Source organism: Balaenoptera musculus, chromosome 15 (genome assembly GCF_009873245.2).
Source record: "Balaenoptera musculus isolate JJ_BM4_2016_0621 chromosome 15, mBalMus1.pri.v3, whole genome shotgun sequence".
In the NCBI taxonomy this organism is placed as follows: Eukaryota; Metazoa; Chordata; class Mammalia; order Artiodactyla; family Balaenopteridae; genus Balaenoptera; species Balaenoptera musculus.
Window position 1 is genome coordinate 84,132,724 of NC_045799.1, and position 26,475 is coordinate 84,159,198.

At 44.0% G+C, this 26,475-nt stretch overlaps 1 protein-coding gene across 10 annotated transcripts; it reads right to left on the reverse strand.

The window, feature by feature from the left end:
• Positions 1–5,133: 5,133 nt before the first annotated feature.
• Positions 5,134–26,475, reverse strand: LOC118881300 (zinc finger protein 300-like). Of its 10 annotated transcripts, none has more exons than XM_036826064.1 (7): positions 26,108–26,475; positions 21,092–21,126; positions 20,277–20,493; positions 16,950–16,992; positions 10,104–10,230; positions 9,722–9,817; positions 5,134–7,617 (listed from the first exon to the last, which is right to left on the reverse strand). In XM_036826064.1, the coding sequence occupies exons 3-7, from the start codon at positions 20,333–20,335 to the stop codon at positions 6,521–6,523; spliced, it is 1,422 nt and encodes a 473-aa protein (XP_036681959.1). In that variant the 5' UTR covers positions 20,336–20,493; positions 21,092–21,126; positions 26,108–26,475; the 3' UTR covers positions 5,134–6,520. The 10 variants fall into 10 exon arrangements, with proteins under 10 accessions (XP_036681959.1, XP_036681960.1, XP_036681958.1 ...); XM_036826065.1 differs by lacking the exon at positions 20,277–20,493 and adding an exon at positions 18,072–18,210 and having other exon boundaries at positions 21,092–21,228; XM_036826063.1 differs by having other exon boundaries at positions 21,092–21,228.

Consider the following 26,475-nt stretch of genomic DNA (forward strand, 5'->3'; position numbering starts at 1 on the left):
CCTGTGCATTGTAGGGTGCTTAGCTGCACCCCTTGTCTCCACCCAGGAGATGCCAGTAGCACACACCGCTCCCCCATCCAAGTTGTGATGATCAAAAGTGTCACTAGACATTGCGAAACATCCCCTGGGGACAGAATCACCCCTGGTTGAGAACCACCACTCTGAATCGTAGCCACACAGACTTTTTTGAAGAGGAGTGAGTAAGGGGTCTATGGCAGCACTGTTTATAATAGACAAAAACTGGAAATTATCCAAACGTTCATGAACATAGAATAGATACAAACAGCTTGTGGCATATTCATGCAATGGAATACTACACAGCAATGAAAAAGAATGAACTACTGCTACTGGCAAAAAAATAAGGACCACCCAGATGTAATACTGAGTGTAAGAAGCAAGACACAGAGAACACTTCTGGATGCTTCCATTGAAATAAAGGCCAATGACAAACTCGTCTGTGGCGGTTGATGTCATCATAGTGGTTAACTGGGGGAAGGGTTTGAATTGGCAGAGGGTACAGGGAGGTTGCCTGGGTACTGGAAACGTTCTATATCTTGACTTGGGTGGTGGTTACATGGGTGTATGTATGTGCAAAACTTCACGGAGATGCATCCTTAAGATCCGTGTAGTTTGTTGTACGTGAAATGAACTGTGGCTGGTTCCAGCTATTCACAAAGACAAGCCTTCAAATCATCATGCCTTCACTCATGCTGCTTTTTGCCCCTGGTACACTCTGTTTCCACTTATGAAAATCCCTTGTATTATTCAGTGATCAGTCTAGATACTGTACCTGCTGTAGACTGAAGGTGTCCCCACCCAAATTCACATGTTGAAATCTAATCCCCATTATTAGTTTGTTATTAGGGGGTGGGGTCTCTAGAAGTGATTAGGTCATGAAGGTGGAGCCCTCCTGAATGGAATTAGTGCCCTTATGAAAGAGGCCCGGAAGAGCTCCCTTGCCCCTTCTGTCCTGTGAGGACCCAACAAGAAAGCAGCTGTCTACGAACGCGGAAGCAACTTGTCACCACACTGAAGCTGCCGGCACCTTGATCTTGGACTTCCAGCCTCCAGAACTGTGAGAGATACATTTCTGTTGTTTATAAGCCTGCAGCTCTATGGTATTCTGTTGTAGTAGCCCGAATGGACTGAAACGGCACCCTTTCCTTCCTCCTCTGTTACAACAGTTGTCACTCTAAAATGTAATTTTAGCATCTGCTTCACTTCCCAATCACCTACCCACTCCCCCACTCCCCCACTTCCCCACTCACAATTAGGCTGTGGGCCCCATAAAGCCAGATTGCAGATCCTGTTCTTACATTTTAAGATCCATGACCCTGGCAGTTCTTAATAAATGTTTGTTGGAGGAATAAGCCATAGACAAGCTCTGAGTTCTTTTGGGGTTGCACACACTGGCTGTAGGGCGGGGACACAGCTCTCGAGTCCTGCCAAGGACAAGAATCTCTAAGACTGACTCCTCTTTGGGGTCTTAGAGCATCAGAGCTGGCTGTGAAAACCCCAGCTGGGCAGCTTGGACCCAACTTTCCAATGCAGGGAGCCTTAGAAGCAAGGCGTTTGTGTCTTGACATAATAAACTGCATTCGGAAAACTTGATAGCTCTGCTTGTACCCCCAAGGCCAGGTTCCCAGATTCCGTGAGAGGGAACTTTTCCTAAAAATGCCTCCTGAAGGATCGGTCAGGAACTAGAATTCTTAGAGCCAGGATCCGTGCCGGTAAATACTGCCTACCTAACCTCCCGGCTGGAGAAATCGCACGTCTACGAAAACTGATTCGAAGACTGGGGAGAATTGATCTGTGCAGGCAACGTGGGACACCAGAATGACTATCAGCTGCCTCAGAAATCTCGTGAGTCTGTTTCTGTTTTGCAGATAAGTTCATTTGCATTATTTTTTTAGATTCCACATATAAGCGATATCATATGGTATTTGTCTTTCTCTGTCTGGCTTACTTCACTTAGTATGATAATCTCTAGATTACAGAAAACAAACTTAGGGTTACCAATGGGGAAAGCGAGGGAGGGATAAATTAGGAGTTTGGGATTAACAGATACACACTACTATATATAAAATAGGCACCCAACAAGGACCTACTGTATAGCACAAGGAACTATTTTCAATTTTTTTTAAATTTATTTTTGGCTGCGTTGTGTCTTCGTTGCTGCGCGCGGTCTTTCTCTAGGTATGCGGGCTTAGTTGCTCCGCGGCACGTGGGATCTTCCCGGTCCAGAGCTTGAACCCGTGTCCCCTGCATTGACAGGCGGACTCTTAACCACTGCACCACCAGGGAAGTCCCTATACTCAATATTTTATAATAACCTATAAGGGAAAAGAATCTGAAAAAGGATAGATTCGTAAGTATAACTGAATCACTTTGCTATACACATGAAACTAACACAACATTGTAAACCAACTATACTTCAATTTTAAAAAGAAAGACAGGAGGAAGAGACAAAAAAAAAAAAAGAAATCTCGTGAAAGGGGGTCTCTGTCCATCTGTCCGTGCCGTCTTCGTTCTTACCTTCTGCTTCTCCCTGAGGCCGGTGCCCTGAAGCACACAGGAAGCCCCCCGTCAATTCCTCCCCAAATCCTACAGCTATGAGGAAGTCCTCACTCAAGAGACACTTAGGGCTGGCAGTCTAACAGGCCTGGTATCTGTGGTTGATTTGTTCCAGCGCATCTCCTGAGACCGGGTGAGGCCTGAGGGCCACCAGCAATCCTGTTATCCACACTGTACATGATTGAGAGTGATGACCACAACCAAAGAAACCTTTGCATTTGACCACCTGGTGGGGAGCCTTGGTGGGAGCTGTCAGGTTGCTGAGCACAGGTGGCTGCAGCTGCTTTGGCGTTGAGGTAAGTCAGGGTAGAGGCCCAGCCTGCATCTGCTGATGGTGGCCCTCCATCCCCAGGTTCTTTTAAAAGGTTATGCAGGGAATTCCCTGGCAGTGGTTAGGACTCCACGCTTCCACTGCAGAGGGCACGGGTTCGATCCCTGGTCGGGGAACTAAAATCCCGCATGGCGTGGCATTTTGGGTCTTCGGCCAAATTCCGTGGTGGGGAGTAGCAGCTCCGGGCCAGGTTTAGACACTTTCAACGGCTGACTAGCCCCTTTTCTCTCCCTCCTACTGTACAGAGTCTTTCCAAATATTTTGAGTCTTGAGACGCATCAAGTTTCAAGTTTCAATTTATTTATTTATTGAGAGATAATTGACACATAACATCATATTGGTTTCAGGTGTACAACACAATGATTTGCGATTTGTGTACATTGCAAAATGATCACCGTGATGACTGTAGTGAACATCACTTCATGTAATTGCCAAATTTTATTTTCTTGTGATGAGAACTTTCAAGATTCACTCACTCAGCAACTTTCGAAGATGCAATACAGTTTCAAGTTTCACCTTCTAATTCTCTATTACCTGCCACCCTGACAACTGACTTGGCCTTGGGGATGTTACCATAAAGGTCTGCAGTGGAATCCCAGGCAGCCGGACTCATAGGCGGCTGCTTCCCCTCAGGGTGTCCCAGTCAGCCTCACTAGGATCCGGCTCACCCCCACCAGCGCAGAGGCAGCAGGATCACCGGAGCTGGGACCTCGGAGCCTAGAACCAGCGCTTTGGTGAGTCGGTGGTGGCTGCGTGCTCGTGGCAGGGTGCATCTCAGCCCTCACCTGCCCCGACAGGACCTTTCGGAAACCGTGGCCAAGTCTCCTAACAGTCGGCAGCTGGGTCTGTGCCTGGAGTGGGGAAATACACCCAAAGTCTAACACCCACTGGGGGAGTTCACCCTCCGCGGGGTGGCAACTTCCACAGCCCGTTGGCCAGCCAAAGGCCTTTCTCCACCAGCCAATTGCAAGACTCTACCATCCTGTCCCCATCTGTGAAGACTTCGTGAAATTAACACTTGTTAAGTGGAGCACAGGGTGCAGGACGATGAGTGGGTTCAGCAACAGACCACGGAGAAGTCGAAACAGGCAAGTTTATTACTCACAGGGCCTGGACCAAACACACAGCATGCCTGGAGGGGCCCCAGGGGAGGTCAAGGCGGAGTGCAGACAGGGACTGGACTTGGCACACATCCCTTTATTAGGGTCCACGGGGGGAGTGCTCTGGGGTTTCTAGGTTAGGACCAGATCGGTCAATCCAAACCCAAAGAGCAGGATTTTGGTAAGCTCACGGGGGTCCTGGCTAAGGGGCGCGTAAAGCTTACAGGCACTGGGAGGCAGGTGAGCTACTGATCACAAGGGCTGCGGGGCAGTCACACCAGGGACTTACATCTGCTTGTGGCCGAGCGGCTGCTATAGGGCATGTCCTTGCACAAGGGGCTAGTGTCAGCTTAAGGTCCCTGCAGCCATCTGACCAAACACGATGGATGACGAGGCAGCAATACTAGAGAGCAGCTTAGCTAAACTCTGACGGGCTAAACTCTGGATGGATATACATCGAGTACATCTAGATGTGAACTTATTTTTAGTGATTCAGCTAGGCATATATTGCATGTCTATATACGCATATATATATACATATATATTGCACACACATATGCATGTTAATGCACATCTTTTGTTAAATCTGAGCCAATATATCTTTGAATATTTACTTTTCTTCCGTTTTTTCATTTTGTCTTTCAGGAGCTCCTGTTTGCTCTTCTCTCTCTCTCTCTCTCTCTCTTTTTTTTGTTTGTTTTTTTTCTGGGGTTTTTTTTTTGGCTGTGCTTTGCAGCGTGCGGGATCTTAGTTCCCTGACCAGGGATCGAACCCGTGCCCCCTGCAGTGGAAGCTTGGAGTCTTAACCGCTGGATGCCAGGGAAGTCCCTGCTCTTCTCATTTTTATGTCTCTTCCCCCATTCTTTCACATTTTCCACCTCTCTATATACTGAATTCTGTGAATTGGCTTATAGCTCTGCCTTCCTGTTCCCATTTTCTTCAGCTGAGTATAATCTACTGTTTGACATGTAGAATATTTTAACATTGAGTTTTAAATTTCAGTGACTATATTTTTCATTTCTAGACACCCTATGTGGTTCTTTTTCCAAATAAGCCAGTTATCTTTCTTTGTGTCTTTGCTTTCATGCAGTTTTGATTTTTTGTTTTTCATCATTTTTCAAGACAGTCATTTTTACAGAATTTCAGATTTTTCTATCACCTTAAAAGGCTTGAGGTTTTTATTTTGTTAAAATGTCTGTTGACGTTCTTCACATTTTATTATTCTGGATTATGAACTCATCTTGGGTTTGTATGTCAGAACCCTGAGAAACACAGGTTGAGGGTGTCTTCCTCCAAGAATAGTTTGTGTTTGCTTCTGTAAAGTTGTTTCAAAGACCAGGACAAATTTCTATGTTAATTATTCAGTTTTTCAACCGGGATATGAATAGGGCAAATTCACAATTCTAACTCATAAGAGGTGCAGGTCACGGCTTGTGAATCATCAGGGTAAATTCCTTCGCTACTAGAGCCCAGGGAGAGACAGGCAAGCTTCCTGAGCAAATGAGCAGGTTTTTCTCTGGTCCATCCTTTCCCTGTATGTACAGGCTTTTGAAATTTCTCAATTTATGAGGTATTTCAGTGCCAAGCCTTCTGCCTATAGCTTTTAACACCCAAGCTTCTGGGTAAACAAACCTACAGGGCAGCTTACAGCATCAACTCACACACTTTTCAGTTCCCTCTGGAACTGGCACCTGGAAACCTCACTGATTTTCTTGCAAGCTGAATTATGCATTTAAAAGAATGTTACCTGTTATTGTCCATCATTTCAAGTGGTTTACAGTGGAACGTTTTTCACTTTAGGTGGTCCACTATACTGCCAGAAAAGGGAGTCCCAACCTTACTCATTTAACATGACTTATAAACTAGTTGATGGAGAGAGATCAGGGGATGTCATGAAATTGCTGGTTTCCAGATCCAGGGGGGCTCTGTAATACCTGCCGGCAAACAAAAAACCAAATGGTATGTGGTACGGTGTATGGACTTCCGGTTGAGTAGTAAATCCCAGTTATAACGTACATTAAAGACAAAAGGGTGTAATTTAGTGTGGGAACTCTTGATAGATGTCATCCTACATATTATGGTATCTGTGTCTACAAGTTCACAATTATGTTCAACTACAAATGCAGTTCAAAAATAAGTAAAATAAAATTCTGTTTATGTAGCATCTCCAGGAACATAGTCCCCACATACCCCTGGGATTGTTCTGTGGCTTATTCAATCTGTTGTCTTAATGGTTTAAATTATTCACTTAGAGCTCAATAGCCACAGTTAATGTAGACACAGATACACTTCATAGTTAAGTTTATCCTATAAAAATAGATCCCTCTAGAGCATCATTAGCCTTCTATCCTTAGTTTTAAGAGAATAAGCATTTCCTAGTTCTCCAAATTGGTAGAAAGGTCGGCCCACAGTGGCATTGGACTTCTTGCTGAAGGATTTTCCACGTTCACAAAATCCACAGGGTTTTCATTACTAGATGTGTTGGGAATTCCTGATGAAAACCTTCTCTGTCACTTTATCCGTACAGTTTCTCCCTGGTGTGAATTCTGTGGTGTCTGATGAGGTTCGCCTTCTGGGAGAACGTTTTCCCACAGTCAGAGCATTCATAGGGCTTCTTGCCCATATGGGTTCTCTTGTGTATGATGAGGCAGGAGTTTTGGGAGAAAGCCTTCCCACATTCGCTGCACTCGTAGGGTTTCTCTCCGGTGTGAGTCCTCTGGTGAAGGATGAGGTGTGACTTCTGGAAGAAGGCTTTCCCACACTGGCTGCAGCCATAGGGCTTCTCTCCTGTGTGGATTCTGTAGTGGATAATGAGGCATGACTTCCGGGAGAAAGATTTCCCACATTCTTCGCAGCCGTAGGGTTTCTCTCCTGTGTGGGATCTGTGGTGTTCAATGAGACGTGACTTGTGGGAGAAGATTTTCTCACAGTCTGAACACTTATAAGGCTTCTCTCCAGCCAGAATGGCCTCGGGTATGGAGAGGCTTGTTTCTGGGGAGAGCTTTTTACCACATTTGCCGTTTCCACCGGGTTTCTCGTCTGTGTGATTTCCCGGACGTTTTTTGCTGAGGCAAACCTTCTCCTCCCTCAGGCCATCCCCCTGGTCGTTGCATCCAGAGGACTTCTCATCCCTGTGGACTCTCTGATGGGTGATGAGTTCTGATTTATGGGAGAAGCCTTTCCCACATTTGGTACATTTGTGGGGTTTCTCGTTACTGTCGGTTCTCTGATCAGCATTAAGGGATTGGTCACGGCTTAAAGCATTTCTACATTGGTTACATTCACGTGGGTGTGCCCCAGAATGTGGAGTTTCCAGCTTAGAATAGAGAAATAAGTTCCCCTGTGCATCATATTCAAATCTCCTTCTTGCAAGGTACGCGTTAGGAGTAACGCCTGCATTACCCGGCAAGGCTGCTCCACACGACTCGCACTTAGGGATCTGTTGTCCTGAAGAAACAACGTTTGTGTTCGGACAGGTGTTTTTTTCAACTGTGTTACATTCGTTGTGCCCTTCTGGGGTCAATTTTTTCTTGTCTAGGAGTGCAACTTGCTTCAAAAGTTTGTCTTGGTGTTCCCGTTGTCTGTCTACTTGGGTATCAACTTGCAAAACTTCTAGGGAAATAATAAATAAGGACACAAACGTGTTATCTTTCCAGGATCACGTCGTAGAACTAAACTATTTCAGAAATGTTTGGAAGGAGGATTCACTTTGTGGTTTCAAACCTGATTGCCCAGATTAAATAATCATAATCATAATCCTACTCCCTTGGCTTCTGAAAAGAAAAAAAAATGAGAAATGGAAACAGATAAAACCCTGACGGTGAATATATGTAAGCTCTGCTATTATCGAGTCCACACATTAAATTGGGAAGAAGGTGAAAAACACACACAAGAGAAAAACTAGAGGATAGTGGACTCAAGGCATTGATGTGCTGATGAACCAGGTCACCAAGAGGAAAAGAAACCCCGATCTGTACCAATTACCAATCTCCATGGTGAAAGCATTCCCCAATGTGACCAATTTCAAGATGACATTACAGAATGCAGAGCCAGAGGATTCTGCCACCATTGGCCATCACAGGCCGGTACTAGCTCTAGCATCCCTAGGTAAGGGGAAGACATAATAAGGAGGTCCCATCAGGAGATAAGCGTATTTAGGAATTATGAACGAAGACTAAAGACAGACCAGAGTTTTCAGGGGACTCTAGGGAGAAGGGTGTTTAGGAAATATGAGCAAAGGACTCGGGCTGAACGAAGTGTGAGTTCCCCTCACTTTATTCCTAGGTTGCAAATAGGCTTTTCTCTCACCTGCACTTCCTGTGCCCTTCCCACCTTAACTTCCCCTCCATTCTGTATATCAAATCAATTTTCTCAAAGCATCAAGTTCTTTAACTGTTAAAGGAATTCTCCTAGAGTCAGAGGTCCATTCTGCAGCGATTTATTCTCACATGGATCTACGTGGTCTTTACGATGTCCAGTATATGGACACAAGATAAGTACCGTAGACCCGAATGCAAGCCATCCTTGCCCCGGGAAGATTCCCTGTTGTGCTCTGATTGCTCAGATGACCGTTTTCTTCATTTGGTTCCTTAAAACCAAATCTGGCCGACAACACAACCCTACGTGTCCCCTTCCCATATGCCTGCAGATCAGCCCCTCCACTAAACCCATACTGACATTCCTTGGGCAAGTTGGTTTCCACAGCACTGTGGAATCTACTTGGAGAATCTTAACTGTTGGATTCTTCATCCTATGCTTAGATCTTTATTTGCTTTTTCTTTACTTACATTTTAAGCCACAAATACCCCGCTATTTCACCTTGGGCACTAATACCCAGTGGAACCATGGAACTCCTGTGTTTAGAAATATTTATGTTCCCTGAGCCCCAGTGCTGAATTCCTAAGAGACAAAATCAATGCCTACTGATCTTCCCCAGCAGGATTTTCTGGGTTGGGACCCAGCCAGGGGGCATTTTTAAAGCTCCCCCAGTGAGTCTGGTGTACACCCCTGATTAATAACAACTGCCCTGAACAAATGCTTGATAAAGGATCCTTGTCCTAGACAGTAGGGGGGGTTAGTCAATATATACTATGTGTGTCCTGCAGAAATAAAGATGAGTAAAACAAAGGCTCAGCTCCCCGTGGGATCACACTGAGATGGGGGAAAAGCTTCAGTTATAACGTATCAGAGAAAATGGGGACATGTTACATGGTCTTGAAAGAAGATGAATTTAAAGTCATATAAAAGGTAGAAAATAAGTTTTTAAGGCATTGAAAGAAAAGACAACTAAAATAAAAATGAGTGGCACAAAATAACAGTTATTTTAAAATAGGACAAATCTATGAACCCCTGAAAGCATGAGAAAGCCTGTTTTATAACCATGGGGACAAGCGTAAGCCTGAAGATTCTAGAGAAAGACTGAGAAAGCAAGGTCTTAGAAGGGGGCAGCGGAATAGAATGAATGGATAAACTTTAAAAGAATATGTCTTTCTCTAAAATCCAGGGAAAGGAGAGTAACCATGCAGTGATGTGTGAGGTATGCAGGTAGCAGGAATCATTTGGGCATTTCAAGGTCTTGGGTCAGATGTCCATAGCTGCTTGCAAAGATCCAAGGCTTTTAACACAGATGTGTGAAACAAAAAAAATCTGAGGTTCTGCTTTGTGACCTCCTGGAATCTCATGTCCATTGTCCCCCTCCAGCCTGGTTCTCTCTCACCTGGAAAGCTCCATCTGAGGATCTCTTCCTCCTTCATCCACGGTTCTTGCCCCTGCTCCAACCTGGAGATCACAGCTGGTTTGGTGACCTGACAGCCTGTTCATAAGAAATAGTTACAAGATTTATGCTGAGCCACCTGGGCCATCCAAGGAAGCAGAAGGCTCAGGCTGCCTAATGAACATTTACATCTCAGCCAAAGAATAGCTATTTCACTTGGGAGGAAAATTCACAAATAATCCAGGTGAGATGAGAACAAGACTTACTGATGGTTGAAACCCAAGGCCAAATATTTTTAGCACTTAACAGGGTCTTACGTAACTGAGAAAAGAAAGGAGCTCAGACATAAGCGGCGGGCAGGGGGGAAACAGGAAGCCTTCCTCACCCACGGAGACCAGGTGGCTGTAGTTCTCCAGCATCACATCCCGGTACAGGGTCCTCTGTGTAGGGTCCAGCTGCTGCCACTCCTTACGGGTGAAGCCCACAGCCACGTCTCTGAATGATAACGACCCCTGGAACAGCACACTCCTGATTAATCTAGAGTGCTCAGCACAGAGTATTATGGCAAAGGTGTAGAGGAGATGGATCTTACCACCTTCGGAGGTCAGGTTTCCCCATGTTAAGTTATATAGGAAGCTTAGCATGCCCCTAACTTTGTACGACATTTTGTGGGAGAGAAAAAAAAAGATCATTAGAAAATATCTCACTTCTGGATCTCTGTTCATCCATTCATCCATCCATCCATCCATTCAGTGAACAAGCATCTACGGAAGACCAGGTATGTCACTGGTGTTCTGCATGGTGCTTGAGGTTGAAAGCTCAATGCCACATTGCTTCTGTTCTAGGGCATTTGTAGTCTGGTGGAGTGAGATGAATGTAAGAGACTGCTGTGTGGTAACAATACACTGAAGGCTATGATGGAAGTACATTTAAGTACAGAACAGACACAAAGAAGACAGCAGTCAAAGTCAACATCCTGATGTCAAGTTAAGGTTCATTGGAGGTCACATGTGAGCAGAATCATGAAAAATAAATTGTGTTCTGATGTTGGAAGGATATTCCTATCAAGAGGCATGGCCTGAGCAAAGGCAAGGAAAATCTGGTAGGAACTGCAAATATATGACAGTCGGGAATGACAGTATAGAGTATAAGGGGGATGTGTGTGTGTGTGTGTGTGTGTGTGTGTGTGTGTGTGAGTGTGTGTGTGTGTGAGAGAGAGAGGTCAGATCATAGGACAAACAAAGGGTTTTTCATACATGCAATGGGGACTCCATCACAGTATTTAAGAAGGGGAGCTACCAAAGACAAACTGATGTGGAAGATCACTGCATCACTGAGGCGGGAATCACTGGGAGGGAGAGAATGAATAAAATTCGGGTACAATTATAGGGAATTCCCTGGCAGCCCAGTGGTTAGGAGTCTGTGTTTCCACAGCAGGGGGCACGGGTTGGGGAACTAAGATCCTGCAAGTCACATGGTGCAGCCAAAAAAATAATAATAAAAAAAATAAAGTTCGGGTACAATTATAATCATCAACATGTGATATGGTCAAAATTAAGGTGGCAACAACAGGAAAGCAGAGAAAGGATTCCACGTACACAGAACAGGGCTTGGCTCCCCTTCCCTTTCACCCTCCTCTTCTCTCTCTCTGAATGAATTAAGGACCAAAATTACAATTTTAATTTATACTGAGTATAATATATATATATAAACATATATATATATATATAAATAAATATATATATATATATATATATATATATATATAAAATGTTAGTGTGTAAATCATTTTAAATATTGGTTTAGAAGTTAAAAGGCAAAAGTATAAGAATAATTATCTCAGATTTGTTAATGGAAACAATATAAAAGGAAGTAAAATCTGTCATAACAAAGTGGAGGGGGGAGTAAAGTGTAGAGTTTCTGTATGCGATTGAAGTTAAGTTGTTATCAGGTTAAAATAGACTGTTAACACTATTAAATATTCAATGCAAGCCTCATGGTAACCACAACAAAATCTACAGTAGGTACACAAAAATAAAGAGAAAAAAATCAAAGTATATCACTAACAAAACTATCCTCAAACCACAACAAAGAGAGGAAGAGATGAACAAGAGAACTACAAAACAGAAAACAATTAGCAAAATGGCAATAGTAAGTCCTTACCTATCAATAATTAGTTTAAATATAAGTGAACTAAACTCCTCAAATTAAAACACATACTGTGGCCAAATGGATAAAAAAGCAAGACCCAACAATTTTCTGTCCACAAGAGACTCACTTTAGATATAAGGGCACATATTGGGTGAAGGGATGGAGAAAGATAGTCCATGCAGATGGTAATCAAAAGAAAGCAGGCCTGGCTATACTTACATCACACAAAATAGACTTTAAGTCAAAAACTATCACAAGAGACAAAGAAAGTCATATAATTATAAAAGGGTCCATTCAACAGGAAGATGTAACAATTATATATGCACAGACCATCAAAGCACCTAAATATGTGAAGCAACATGGACAAATCAGAAGAGAGAAATAGACAGCAATACAATAATAGTAGCAGACTTAAATACTCCATTCTTATCCAAACAGAAATCCAACAAGGAAAGAGCAGAACTGAACAACACTATAGATCAAATAGCCCTAAAAGATATATACAGAACATTCTACGCAACAGCAGCATAATACTCATTCTTCTCAAGAGCACACAGAACATTCTCCAGGATAGATCATATGTTAGGACATAAAAGCAAATCTTAACAAATTTAAGAAGACTGAAATTATTCACAAAGCTAGAAATCAATAATAGTAATGAAAATGGGGAAAATTTTAAATACATGGAAATTAAATAACCACACTCTTAAACACCATTGGGTCAAAGAAGAAATCAAAAAGGAAATTAGAAAATATCTCAAGACAAACGAAAATGAAAACATACCAAACCAAAACTTAGGAGACGTAGCAAAAGCAGTACTAAGAGGCAAGTTTATAGCAATAAACACCTACTTTTAAAAATAAGATACCAAATAAACAACCTAACTTTGCACCTTTAGAAAAAGAACAAACTAAGCCCAAATCAGCAGGGTTTTTTGAAAAGATAAAATTGAGAAACCCTTAGCTAGACTAAGGGGAAAAAAAGAGAAGACTGGAATATATAAAATCAGAAATGAAAGAGGAGACATTACAACTCATGCCACAGAAATAAAAAGGATCATAAGGACTATGATAAACAATTATACACCAACAAATTGGACAACCTAGAAGAAATGGATACATTTCTAAAAAAAATACAACCTACTAATACTGAATCAAGAATAGAAAGCCTGAGCAGACCAGTAACAAATAAGAGAATGAAGAAGTAACAAAAAAACTGTCAAACTGTCAACAAAGAAAAGCCCAGGAACTTTATGAGTGAATTCTACCAAAAATTCAAAGAAGAATTAGTACCAATCTTTCTTAAACTCTTCCAAAAAACAGAAGAGGGAATCCTTCCAAACTCATTCTATGAGGCCAGCATCACCCTGATACCAAAACCAGACCAAGACACCACAAGAAACCTCAGGCCAATATCCCTGATAAACACAGATGCAGAAATCCTCAACAAAAGACTAACACATCAAATTCAACAGCACATTAAAAGAATCATAAACCATGACCAAGTAGGATTTATCCCTGGGATGCAAGGATGGTTCAACATATGAAAACCGATCACTGTGATTCACTACATTAACAGAATGAAGGATAAAAATCACATAATCATCTCAACAGATGCATAAAAAGCATTTGACAAAATTCAACACCCTTTTATGATAAAAACTCTCAACAAATTAGGTATAGAAGGAACTTACCTCAACACAATAAAGGCCATTTAGAAAAGCCCATAGCTAACACCATACTCAATGGTGAAAAGCTGAAAGCTTTCCCTCTAAGTTCTGGAACAGGGCAAGGATGCCCACTCTTGCCTCTCCTATTCAACACAGTACTGGAAGTCCAGCCAGAGCAATTAGGCAAGATAAAGAAATAACAGGCATCCACATCAGAAATGAGGAAATAAATGTATCTCTGTTTGCAGATGATGTTATCTTAGTGCAGGGTATCAAAGAGATGTCTACATTCCCATTTCACTGCAGCATTATTCACAATAACCAAGAGATGGAAACAGCGCAAGTATCCATCAGTGGGTGAATGGATAAAGAAAATGTGGTATATATATACAATGAAATATTATTCAGCCATGAGAAAGAAAATCCCACCATTTGTGACAACATAAATGGACCTGAAGGACATTATGCTAAGTGAAATAAGCTGGACAAAGAAGGACAAATATCGCAATGATCTCACTCTTATGAGGAATCCAAAATAGTCAAATTCATAGAATTAAAGAGTAGTATGGTGGTTACCAGGGGCTGGGAGGAGGGGGAAATTGGGAGGTAGGTCAAAGGATTCAAAGTTTCAGATATGGAAGATGAGAAACTTCTGGAGATCTACTGTGCAGCATCATACCTGTGTTTAACAATACTGTATTGTATACCTAAAAATTTGCTAAGAGGATAGATCTTATGTTAAATGCTCCTACCTCAAAAGAAAAAAGTTATAAAGGTGGGGGGAGGGGAATTTTTGGAGGCAATGGATAAGTTTATGGCCTTAACCGTGGTGATGGTTTCATGGGTGTACACTTATCTGTAAACTCATCAAATTGTGTACATTAAATATGTACAGATTGAATGTCAATCATACCTCAAAGTGGTTTAAAAAAATAAAAATTTCTAGTAGTCACTTTTAAACTAAAAAAAAAAAAAATTTTAATCTCTCTTTAAACTAATCTATCCAAAATATAATTCCAACATATCATAATTATTTTAAAATCACTGATATAGTTTTCATTCTTTTTTAATCATATCACATCTTCAAAACCTGGTGTGTATTTTCCACTTAAGGTACATCTCAATTCAGACACTATTTTCAATTTCACTTTGGTGAAATGTAGTCCTATCAAAACAAAGTTGTGTTTCCGGAAAAAATATTTACTCTGATTCAGTTTTTAAATTGAAATGTAATTTAAAAATTCAGAACCACAGTCACATTAACCACACTTTGGATGCTCAGTATCTACCTGTGGCTAGTGGCTACCGTGATGGACAATGCATGTCTAGAACACATCAATACTACTGGATTCCTTTGCTGGGAATTTGCTATTGGTAGATAAAACTACAGTTTAATCATTAAGGGCCCAGTTCTATGTCTGTCTGTCTGCCTGCATTCAGATCCCAACTCCATCGCCTAATGGATTTTAACATCTCTAGCCTCAGTTTGTTCATCTGTAAAATGAGGGAAGGAGTTAATGGTAATATCTATCTCACGGGTTTATTCATGAAACAATATACGAAAAACACAGAGACCGGCACATAAGTGCTCAACAGATAGTTTTATAAGTTTTATTGTCATTATCTTTATCATGCATAGCCATAACAGGGAGAAGCTCCCAGTGAGACCTGGTTTCCTACAAAACAATAGTTTCCCCCAGAAGACACCAAATGAAACCTCCAGCTTCACATACAGGTCTGACAGCCTCATGTTGCAGTCAGCTCTCTCCTCTGAGAAGGCTGTGGAGTCACCACCTGGTTTTCAACCTCTCAGATTGGTCCTGTCCCCAGATGTTCCTGGTATCAGATATCCAGACAGTCCTAGCTTTATTAAGCACAGACACTCCCATCAAGACAGGTCCCTACACCTGAAACTAACACAACACTGTAAGTCAACTATACTTCAATTAAAAAATTTTAAAAAAAGCACCTGTAGATAGAGCATTCTGCAGCAAAAAAGACAGGTCCCTGAGCTCAAAACCAACACCCTGTGAATGCTTGCCTTCCTGGAGTGGACAGCTGCAATGTTTATCCACCAGGTCTCATCTTCCTCTGGGACTAACATCCTCCCTCCTCCCCACGCCAAGCATATGGTGCTCCTGGGAGCGCCCCTCTGCAGACCCAGCCCCTCAGCCCTTGAACTAAGCTGGACCAATCCCAATCTTTCCCAAAGATCTTTCAAACTGGCCCTATGAAAGGAGACTTGGTCCCATTCTGTGGCAGAACTTGTCAATGTGAGATGTGAGAGCTGATGGCCACCCTATTTCCGGCCATACGGATGAAGTCGGCATGAGAAAAGGAGTCACAGAAACAGGGACAAGGGAACAAGAGAGACACCTGGTGAGATCTGGGTCCCTGGGCGGAACTCTCCCAGTCCCAGCTGCATGCCTGCTCTTCCCAGTTTGGGGTGCTGCCTAGATTTTTGTCTTTGTCCTCAACTAGCTCTAGCTGGGTTTCGGGCTCTTGTAACTTCCAGGATTCTGACCAGTGCACTTCACGTTCATGCAACCCTAGAGCCCAGGGTAAAGAGGGAGGCCCTTTAGGAACAGAGGCATTTGAGAATGACCGGCTGACAGAACACAATGATATTATGATGTCTGAAGAAAGATAATGACCACCAGTGAGAAAGGACGCAAGGGAGGTCAAGGGCAATGGGTAAGGTCTAAGTCACGGAGAGAGAAGGAGGCAGGCGAGCTCGCACAATCTTCCCTCCTGCCCCTGCCAAAGACGGAAGCTTTGAGCTGTTTAAGCTCCATCTGTGTCAAAAATTATTATGAACAGCAGTTTGAAGAACATACCACTCACTCGTTCCTCTAGATCATGCAGTGTTTATCTAGGTCAGTGTGAACCGTAATACAGCTGTTTATGCAGACCTAAGTGTTTGGATTCCTCCAACAACTGTAATCACAGATTTCTGCACTGGCACAATATCCACTCTTTATACTGGAAAAAAAAAAGTCACAGGAGATCTGCTGTTGTGTTTATTTGAATGTTGCTATTATTGAGGAATCTGCCTGCTATATCTCACGTATGGAGACCCATCACATAAATGTCTAAATATCCTAAAAAGCTTTATTTCCCCTGAGAAGGTGATATGCTTGTCCCAGACAACACAAGTCATATATGGGATGGAATCTGTCTTTTTAAAGTGCCAGGCATGTCAGGCATAAATTTAGAGGGCAGCTAATAAACCCCAACAGCCTCTGTACTGCCCCCACCCTGCCTTTCCCATGGCCTTGATCGTCCACTCTCTTCCTATTTTCACGGATCCTGATTTCTGTTTGCATTGTGTTTGATTGGATTAATTCTTACAAGCATCCTGAAATCCATGGTAAAACAAAAAGCGCAGTTGAAAGAAATGCCACACTCACCTGGCACATGGTCCTTCCTTGCTGGTCTGGGAAAAGCAGACACCTGTGGAGGCAGAGATTGGGGTGGGGGGAGAAGAGGACATGAGAGGCCAAGCTTGCCTCCAGCCTCAGAATCAACTGCTCTAACACCCCAGGCACGGGGTGGCATGGGGGCTCCTCCCAAGAACCCCGTTTATCAGAGCAAAGCCCTCACCTTGGAATGTGATGGGGACCCAACTTTGAGGCTTGAACCTGAATTATTTTTCTATTTAATGAATACACATCCCTGTGTTGCAGTAATCAGTGTGCAATTTACTACCCTCCCCTGCCACTACCAAGAAATTTAATTAATAGAAATTTATTCTGAAGAAACAGTCATGAGTTCGGGCAAAGATTTAGCGGCCAAGATATTTATTACAATCTGGTAAAACTCTGAAAAAACAGAAATAACTAAATATCCAACTATAGAGGATGAGTTAAATGAATATACCACAACCAAAGGGAAATAAACATCATGTAGCTAATAAAAATAAAACCATAGAAGACAATTTATTGATCGTATACTGGCAACTGAAAAAGGTGGTTGAAAACTATTTGATCACACACACACACACACACACACACACACACACACACACACACACACACTCTCACACAGAATAGTCTCTGAAATGATGTAAGACAAAATGCAAGTAGTAGTTAGCTTTGCATAGTTGGATAATGCCCGATTTTACATTTTTTTCTTTGTACTTAGATGAATTTTCTAAGCTCTTCTATGACAAATGGGCATTTCATATATGATCATGCCTTTAAAATGATCATTTTAAAAATATCTGTAGCCTACTAATCTTCTAACTCAAAGCTTCTATCACCATTCCTGCCCCTGGGGTTGAGGAAATTCACAGGAAAATATAAAAATGGGTTCTAGAAGGCGGAGTCCATTCAGTGGCACTTAGCTAAGGCAACTGGAGGTCGATTAACCTGGAGCGCTCAGTTCTATCCGTGGATCCTGCTAAGTTTTGTTTGCTTCTCCTCTCGTAGCTGTAGTTTCTCGACAGTAAATTTTATTATTAAGACCTGTTCTGGGCTGAACTGTGCTGATCTCTGCCCAGGAAGTGGTCCCGGTCTGGCTCTGCCACTTACCAAATATGGGACAAGATCTGATGACTTCTCCTGAGCCCTCCTCCTCCTTTCCTCATTTTCCCAGGGAACAGGAACACGAAGGTTCAGGAGCAAATTTACTGTGGCTGGAAGCATCAACTGGACCCCACACCTATCTCTCCTGAATAGACACGAGGTTGGTCCTAGGTAAGTTCCTACTCAGGATAGAGACACACTGGAGTTTGATCCAAGAATTCTGCAGAGACACTAAAACTCTAGAATTACAGAAACTCCATAAAGAATTCTGAGGGTGTCTTTTTTTAAAAATTGGAGGCTACCTAAGTGCTTAAAAATAAGAGATTGGTTAATAAATTATGATACAATTAAAGCATGCCAAGCTATGAATCAACTTAAAATATTATAAATATTTGACATGGAATGATCTTCCAACAATACCAGCAAGTGAAAAAAGCAGGATACATAGCATATGATTCACAGATGCGTAACAGGAGAATGGATGGGATTTTTTCCCACGTGCCTGGAAATTTTAGCTAAATCCCAAACACCCCAAATTCTAAGGAGGAGCTTCCAGACACACCCTAACAGATTCCTTCCTTTGGGGGAGGGAAATTATCGAAGGAGAGCTGTCTATTGAGGGAGTGTACCGTGGGGCTTGCCTCCTGTCCTAGTTGGGGATTGCTCCCCTTGCAAGCCAAGAGGGGGGTGTGCTCCAAGAAAACTGTTCATGGGTTCTGGAGGGAGCCTGGAAAAAGGGAGAACTACACCCCCAGGCTGGCGTATGTCCAGCTGCAGAAACTCCCCAGAGGGGGGCTCCTTTGAATGTTTAGGGCATGCAGGAACCCAGAAACAGGAGCCAGCTTTCCAGCTGAAGAATTCAGAAGTCAGAGGCTCCCCACGGCAGCCAGGGGAGGGGAGGGCGCAGGGGCGGAAGTCACCTGCACGGCCTGCGTTTGCTGGATCAAGGATGGGCGGGTTCCCGGGGGAGCCAAGTGGATGGTGGGGAAGCTAAGTGGGCTTGAGCCCTACTGCAGGGACGCTGATGAAGCAGGCTGCTGGCAGGGTGAAGAGAGCCGGTCCTGAGGGGCAGGACCACTGAGCCAAGAGCATGGAGGTCTTCAGAGAGCCACTGCTGGTGTCCCAGGCTGGGCACCCCGACAAAGGGCCATCACGTGGCCTCCTGCGGAGTGGAGGGCAGCCAGCACTAGGCAGGTGAGAGCGACAAATAACACCAAGCAGGGGAAAATTTGAGCTATTTTTTCTTCTACTCTCCCCTCCTCATACCCTGACCCTGGAGGAGAAAGGAGGGAATCCAGTGAGAAGGAAGAATTGAGGAGCAGAGACAGAACAGATCACGTGCCCTTCCCATGGGGAGGTCCCAGACCTCTGGCTCCACACGGGGGAGGGAGAAGCTGGAAACTGGACATGAGAGTAAGATGTTCACAGACAGTTGGCAACTGAGGGGGGCCTATTCTATTATAACCTGAAGTGACCCAACAGCTATGGGGTTCCCTGAGATAGCATCCTGGAGGGGAAGTACAATGGGTTGAATTGTGTTCCCCCAAAAGCTATGTCGGAGTTTTAGCCCCCAGGACCTCAGAACATGACCTTACTCAGTAAGAGGGTCTTTGCAGATGATCGAGTTAAAATGAGGTCACTGGGGTGGATCTTAACGCAATATGGCTGTGTCCTTATGAAAAGGGGAAATTTGGACACACAGACACAGCGAGAAGTTCATGCGAAGAGGGAGACAGAGGTCAGGGTGATGCAGCAGAAACCACGGATTGCCAGCAGAGCTCCAGAAGCTCGGGGAGAGGCCTGGAGCAGGTCCTCCCTCATGGCCTCAGAAGGAACCAACCCTGCCCACACCCTGATCTCAGACTTCCAGCCTCCTGAACTGTGTGAGATTCAATTTCTGTTGTGTAAGCCACTCAGTCTGTGGTACTTGTGATGGCGGCCCCAGGAAGCTAATACAGGAAGGCGGGCCCAACAGCGTGGGTCAAAAACAGTGGTCTGTGACCCTCTACTCCATTTCCTGCTTCGTCGTCATGGAATGGGTATTCATAAACATGTAAAGAAAAAAATTCTATAGAAAACACGCAAAATGTTAGCAATGGTTACCTTCACACGGTAGGATTTGTTTTTCACATTTTCTAATTTTTTCAACAGTAAACGTGCTCATTGTTTAATACTTAAGTATGGCATAAAAATATACATATATCATCTTACTGGGTTCTCTCTCCATGACCTCCTATCAGAGTCCTGCCCCTGGAGGAGAGGAAATCCATGAGAAGGTCTGAAGGGGTGGAGGGTGGGGAGGGGCGGGGCTTAGCGATGAGGGCCCCGCCCAGCCTCCTCCGGACAGGAGCCCTGGGGGCTAGTGCTGGCTCGGCCTCTAGTAAGCTGGGTGGCTCTGAACACCTCTCTCACGCCCATTTTCTTTCGTCTTTAACAGGAGAAGGAAAAACGAAATACTCTTAGGTTAAGAAAGCAACGTCTGAGCCTTGACTCAACTAGAAGGGGGGGGTGGGGTTACAGGTCACCAGAAGTCAGGTGCGGAGGTGACAGTGGGATGGCAGGAGCTACACATCTAGCTGGATGGACAGCAGAGAATGAGAGTAAACGCGAATGAGTGGAGAGAAATCGGTGGTTGGGGGGTCACCCTCAGAGCCATGGGGGTCCCTTCCCTGCTAGTTCATGCTTCTCACACCCTAAAGGAGACCCCCCCCCTCTCCTCCTACCAGACCTTCCCCTAAATCAAGTCCTAGATGATCCCCTAAGGCAATGACCTCACCCAAATTCTGCCTGCAAGCGGGTCCTGGGCTGTTGTAGGGGCACTTTTCGGGGGGCTGCCCCAGATTGTGAGCCTCCAACTTCAGCCCTAAGCTACGGAGCGGGATGAGAGAGGGACCCCTCTTGCCAAGGAGATGGTTGCTCCCCGGGTCACCTTCCTTACGAGAATGTTTCTATTCTGGGACGCCTGGGATTTGCGGACTGGGACCTATTCCGATCGCCACAGCTCTGCTCTCCTGCTGAGGACTTACCGTCAGCTGGAGGCTCAGCTCCGGCCTCCGAGACTCTGCAGGTAGAAGCGGGTAGAAAGAAGCTTGAATATGCAGACAGGACAGAGCCGCCCTGGCTACAGTCCGATTCTAAGCCTTTGCAAAGACACTAAGAAAACCTGAAAATAAATAGACGACATGGTGAGACTCAGGTCAGAATATCAGCAGGACACTTTACCTCTGAGTTGGAAATGGATGGGGGGCAGAGGGGGAGTCTGGAAGAGCGAAAACCCAAGAAGGAGCCGGTGCATCGTCTCTGGCTTTGAAGACAGACGTTGAGTGTGAGAAGATGCTGAGACAGGCCCTCAGCCGACAGCGGGCAGGGACGCAGGGGCCTCCGACCTAAACCGCCAGAAACTCACTCCGCCTGACCCCGAACTCCTGGAGCGGACTCTCCCTCGGAGCCCCGGAGAAGAGGCCGCCCCGTCCAGTGCCTTGATTTTGGCCTTGGAGACCTGAGCAGAGAGTGTGGCCATCCCACCGGGACTTCTGGCCTCCGAGCTGTGAGCTGCTTTAAACCACTAAATGTGTGGTGATTTGTTTGTTATACAGATATAGAGGACGAACACAGACAGGGCAGAGCTGGAGACCACGTGGAGACTCCCTGGGTAGTGAAGGCCTACAGGAGGGGCGTGGCTGCCATTGCTGGAAATGCGGGAAGCCCCATCCTTCCAGAAATTTCTCTCCTGAGGAACAAAAGCCCTGTGTTGCTGGGGGAAGGTTAGCAAAACCCTGTTGCTCCCAGAGCACTGGTAAGATCCACCACATGTGGCAGGAAAAAGAAACAAACGAACAAACACACACTATCCCCATGGGAGAGGGGTAGACATAGGTCCTGGGCTCAGACTTTTAGAGCCGCCAACCTCGCGGGGACGGGCAGCATCTCCAAGGCCCCAGGGCCCTCCTGAGACTGAGACACAAAGAGCACCCTGCCCCTCCTCCAGCAGGCCAGCCAGTACCGAGGAGCAGGCGGGAGTGCCAGCAGGAGGAGAGTCAAGGGGCGCGGGGTGGGGGGAAGCCGGCCGAGGAGCGGGGACCAGCAACCAGCCGGCTCCAAGCACAGAGCCACGCCAGCCGAGGCCGACGGTAACCATAGAGACAACAAATGCCAGCCTTGCGCAACTCGCAACTGCTGACCAGTCTTGTCGCAACCAAACTCCTGCCCTCCCAGCTCCGCACACTGAAACGGCCCAGCAGAAGTCTCCCACACACAATGCGCGGCATTCATTTTAAAAATTCGGAGACAGACAAAAAACAAGAAAGAACGACCCACTGGAAGGAGACAAAGCAATGACCAGAAGTCAACTAGATCTTAGGTCCGTGTCCCCAGCAAATGTACACGATGCATATGCAGCTCAAATGCACTTGAACGCTGACGCGACGCAACAAGGAGAAACTGACAAATCGTCAATCACAGCAAAAAGAGTTTAGTATATACTTTTAGAAACGAAGATCTAAGATACAAAAAAAATAGTAAGAATATATAAGATGTGAATAACAATTTAAAAGCTTGACCTATTGGATCAGACAGAAGAATGAACTCAATAGTTAGAGAATATACATTTTTTAAAGTACATCTGATATAGTTATAAAATTGACAAGCTAAAACATAAACCTCAACAAATCTTTTAAAAATCAATACTGCATAGATGCCACTCTCTAAACCAAAAAGAAAATAGGGCTTCCCTGGTGGCGCAGTGGTTGAGAATCTGCCTGCCAATGCAGAGGATACGGGTTCGAGCCCTGGTCTGGGAAGATCCCACATGCCGCGGAGCAACTGGGCCCGTGAGCCACAATTACTGAGCCTGCGCGTCTGGAGCCTGTGCTCCGCAACAAGAGAGGCCACGATAATGAGAGGCGCGCACTGCGATGAAGAATGGCCCCCACTTGCCGCAACTAGAGAAAGCCCTCGCACAGAAACGAAGACCCAACACAGCCATAAAATAAATAAATAAATAAACCAAAGTTTAAAAAAAAAAAAAAAAAAAAATTAAAAAAAAAAAAAAAAAAAAAAAAAAAAAAATCATGGAAAATAAAACGAATGCAACAATATTACACGAATAACAAAAATACTACATACCAAACATTGTGGATATACAAACACAACTTAAAGGAAAATTATAGCCCTAAGATAGGCATTAAATTAAAACTGGAAATTAATGACATTCAATGCAGGAGGCTAGCACAGAAAAAGAGAATAAACTCAAAAGACGTAAAAAAAAAAAAAAAAGACAAGTATGAGAAGAAATTTTAAAAGAATAAAAGAAATTATTAAGCAGATTGTTTTTAAAATCCTGCCACAAATGTATTACCTGAATCTAATCATGATGTAACACCAGACAAACCTAAATTGAGGAACATTCTATAATAACTGTCCTGTATTCTTCAATAACATCAATGTTATTAAAGACAATGAAAGATTGGGAAACTGTTCCAGAGTAAAGGAAACTAAAGAGATGTGGGGGGGAATGCAATGCATGATCCTGGATTTTCTTTAGCTAGAAAAATTATTATTGAGACAGCTAGTAAAATCTGACTAAGATCCATGGGTTAGACAATGGTATTGCATCGACGTTAATCTCCTGATTTTGATCATTATACTGTGGTTGTGTGACAGAATGCTATTGTTTTTGGGAAATGCACATTGAAGTATTTACACACACACATATATGTATAGAGGGGGGAGGAAAAGCAGGATAAAGCTAACTGTATTAGCAATGAGCCGAAGATGGCCCCTGGGTGGTTTATTTCTTCACAGCAGACTGAGACCAATAGCTCAAAAGACTAGCAGCCCCAAACTCAAATGTCAACACATGTGAATGTTTTAAACACAGTCCAAATATCAGCACATTTTCAGTCATTTAGAAGCTGCATGCTTTACCCACCCTGTGAAACCACACCCAGTTTCTGATAGCTATAAACCATGTGGCTATAAAGACCCCAAGTGGCTCTGACCCAGAGATACCCCCGGGGTTCCCTCGTCCTCCTCTCTTCTGGGAAGTGGCCCCTGGGCCCCAGCCTCTGGGTGGGCTCATGCTGCAAGAGGCCCCTTTCTCCCTCATGCATGCGTAAATAATCTTTGTATGTGTTCCTACCACTTCATGTTTACATCTTTTCCTTAACTGGCCCTGAAATCCTTCCAATTCCTGGAACCCCCTGTACCAATGTGGTAAAATGTTAGTATTGGGGGAATTTAGATGAAAGGTATTTAGAAATTCTTTGCACCATTCTACTATTATGAGTTTTCTGTAATTCTGAAATTGTGCCCAAAATGAAAAATTAAAAAGAAAAAACTAAATTCAATTCTTGGAAAGGATCTATGACAACTAATAAAATAGTTGTTTTGTATTTTAAACTAATGAAATAGACTAACTTCAGGCAGGACTGATCAAGAAAACAAGAAAAGGCAAAAAAGAAACAATTTTTGGACATGAAAAAGGAGACAATTACAGATATACTGGAGTTTTCTTTTAATTATGAGACTATTATAAATAATGCCATTAAGTTGAAATTAAATTGGACAACTTTCCAGAAAAATATAAATTAATCAAATTAACAAAGCAACAGAAAACCAAATAAACTACAGAACATTAAGTGAAATGGATCCATACTCAAAAATATACCCATCAAAGAAACATTAGGTCCAATCAAATTCCATTCAAGATTTTTGCAAAGTGCACAAGGCAAAATGGATTTGTATCTAGACAATACACTAAAAATAAATAAGAAAAAAATCTAAAAGAAATATAGGCAAAAGTGATGAATATACAACACAAGCATATATATTGTTTGTGGCTACATTCATATTTGTAAGTAAATAAAAACATGAAAGGATACATAGCAATTTCAGAAGTTACCTCTGAGTGAGAAGAAGGAAAATGCAATAGGCAGGATGCAAAAAGCCTTCAAGTATTTATGAGGTTTTAGTTCTTCAGAAAATTTGAAGCAAATAAACCTTTAACATTTGCTCAGTCTAGATGATAAGCACAAAGGTTTCTTTCTTTTTCTACTTTGCATGCTGCATTTGAGATATTTCCTAATATAACTAATTATAAATAGTAGAAAAAATATATATATATATAGAACTAGGGATTGCAGTAGGGGAAACTCCTTCAATAAAACCCAAGTTCAAGGCATAATGGAAAAACCTGATACATTTGACCTTATCAAGATTTAAAACTATAGTACCGGTTTCAGTTTTTCCCCACAGCTCAAATCTGTGCCAACTTGAACAAAAAAGAATCAAAGAAAGACAAATCCTCCATCATTTCTGCATCACTTCCCACCCTCACGTTGCTCTCTTTCTTCACCAACTGCCTTAAAAGAACAGACTACACTGAACTTTCTCTGTCTGCAAACAGATGCGCTCACACTACCCCACCTTCACTCCCGAGACCCGGCGCTGCTACGGCTTCACAAATCTTAGATACGACGCCTCTACTCTTCTCTCACTACCTTATTCAGCCGCTCATACATTCCGACCAAAAAACAAGTATAACCGCGCCACTGCCTTGCTTAAAACACTTCAGGCACCAACAGGACCCAGTCCACACCCCTTAAGCTAGCTTGATCTGCTCCCTCACCACCTCAAGGCTCCTCCAGAGCGCGGAATCCAGCCGTACCCCCTCGGTTTAAGCCTCTTACCTTTGCATATGTGGTTCCCTCCGCTTGGAATACCCTTTTGCCCCCTTCCACCTACGCAGACCCTATTTAAGTCTGATCTTTAGCCCCGCCTCCCCCAGTAGGAACCTCCCTCCCTCCCAGGATGTCCATTCATCCAGTAGAGATAACTACCAGGGCACCCACACCCTGAGGGCCCTCATCTGTTCACAGGAGTGACATCTCCATAGGACCCCAGCCACGGATGGGACCCGGTGCTTCCCGAGGGCCTGACCCAGACACTCTAAAGGCTTGTCAGATGAATACTGACACTGTAGACCCCTGAAATAACAATCGTTTCACAAACTTCCTTAATTGCCCTCATAGCTCAGAGCCTACCCTTGGCTGGATGTAGGGTCCGCAGGAGTGAGGGAGGGTCGGAGAGAAGGGGGGCCTTTCCTCAGCAGTTCCCTCCTCACCCACAGGAGGTCTGGACGCCTGAGTGGAGTTCAGGGACCTGGGTGGGCAGAGAAGCTCCAGGTCAAAGGTCAGAAACAAATCCACCGTCGGGAAAAAGCGGTGACCATTCGCGGGAGAGCTAGTCCCCCGCTCCTTGAGGCCAAGGCTATCACTGGGTACCCTGCGGTAGCCCCCTGTGGATGGTGGGCTCGGAAGAGGCTGAGCTGTGGGAGGTCAGAGAAGCAGTGAGACCTAGTCAGCCTGTGGCCCCCAGCCCACACCAGACAGAAACCCTGACCCTCCGCAGA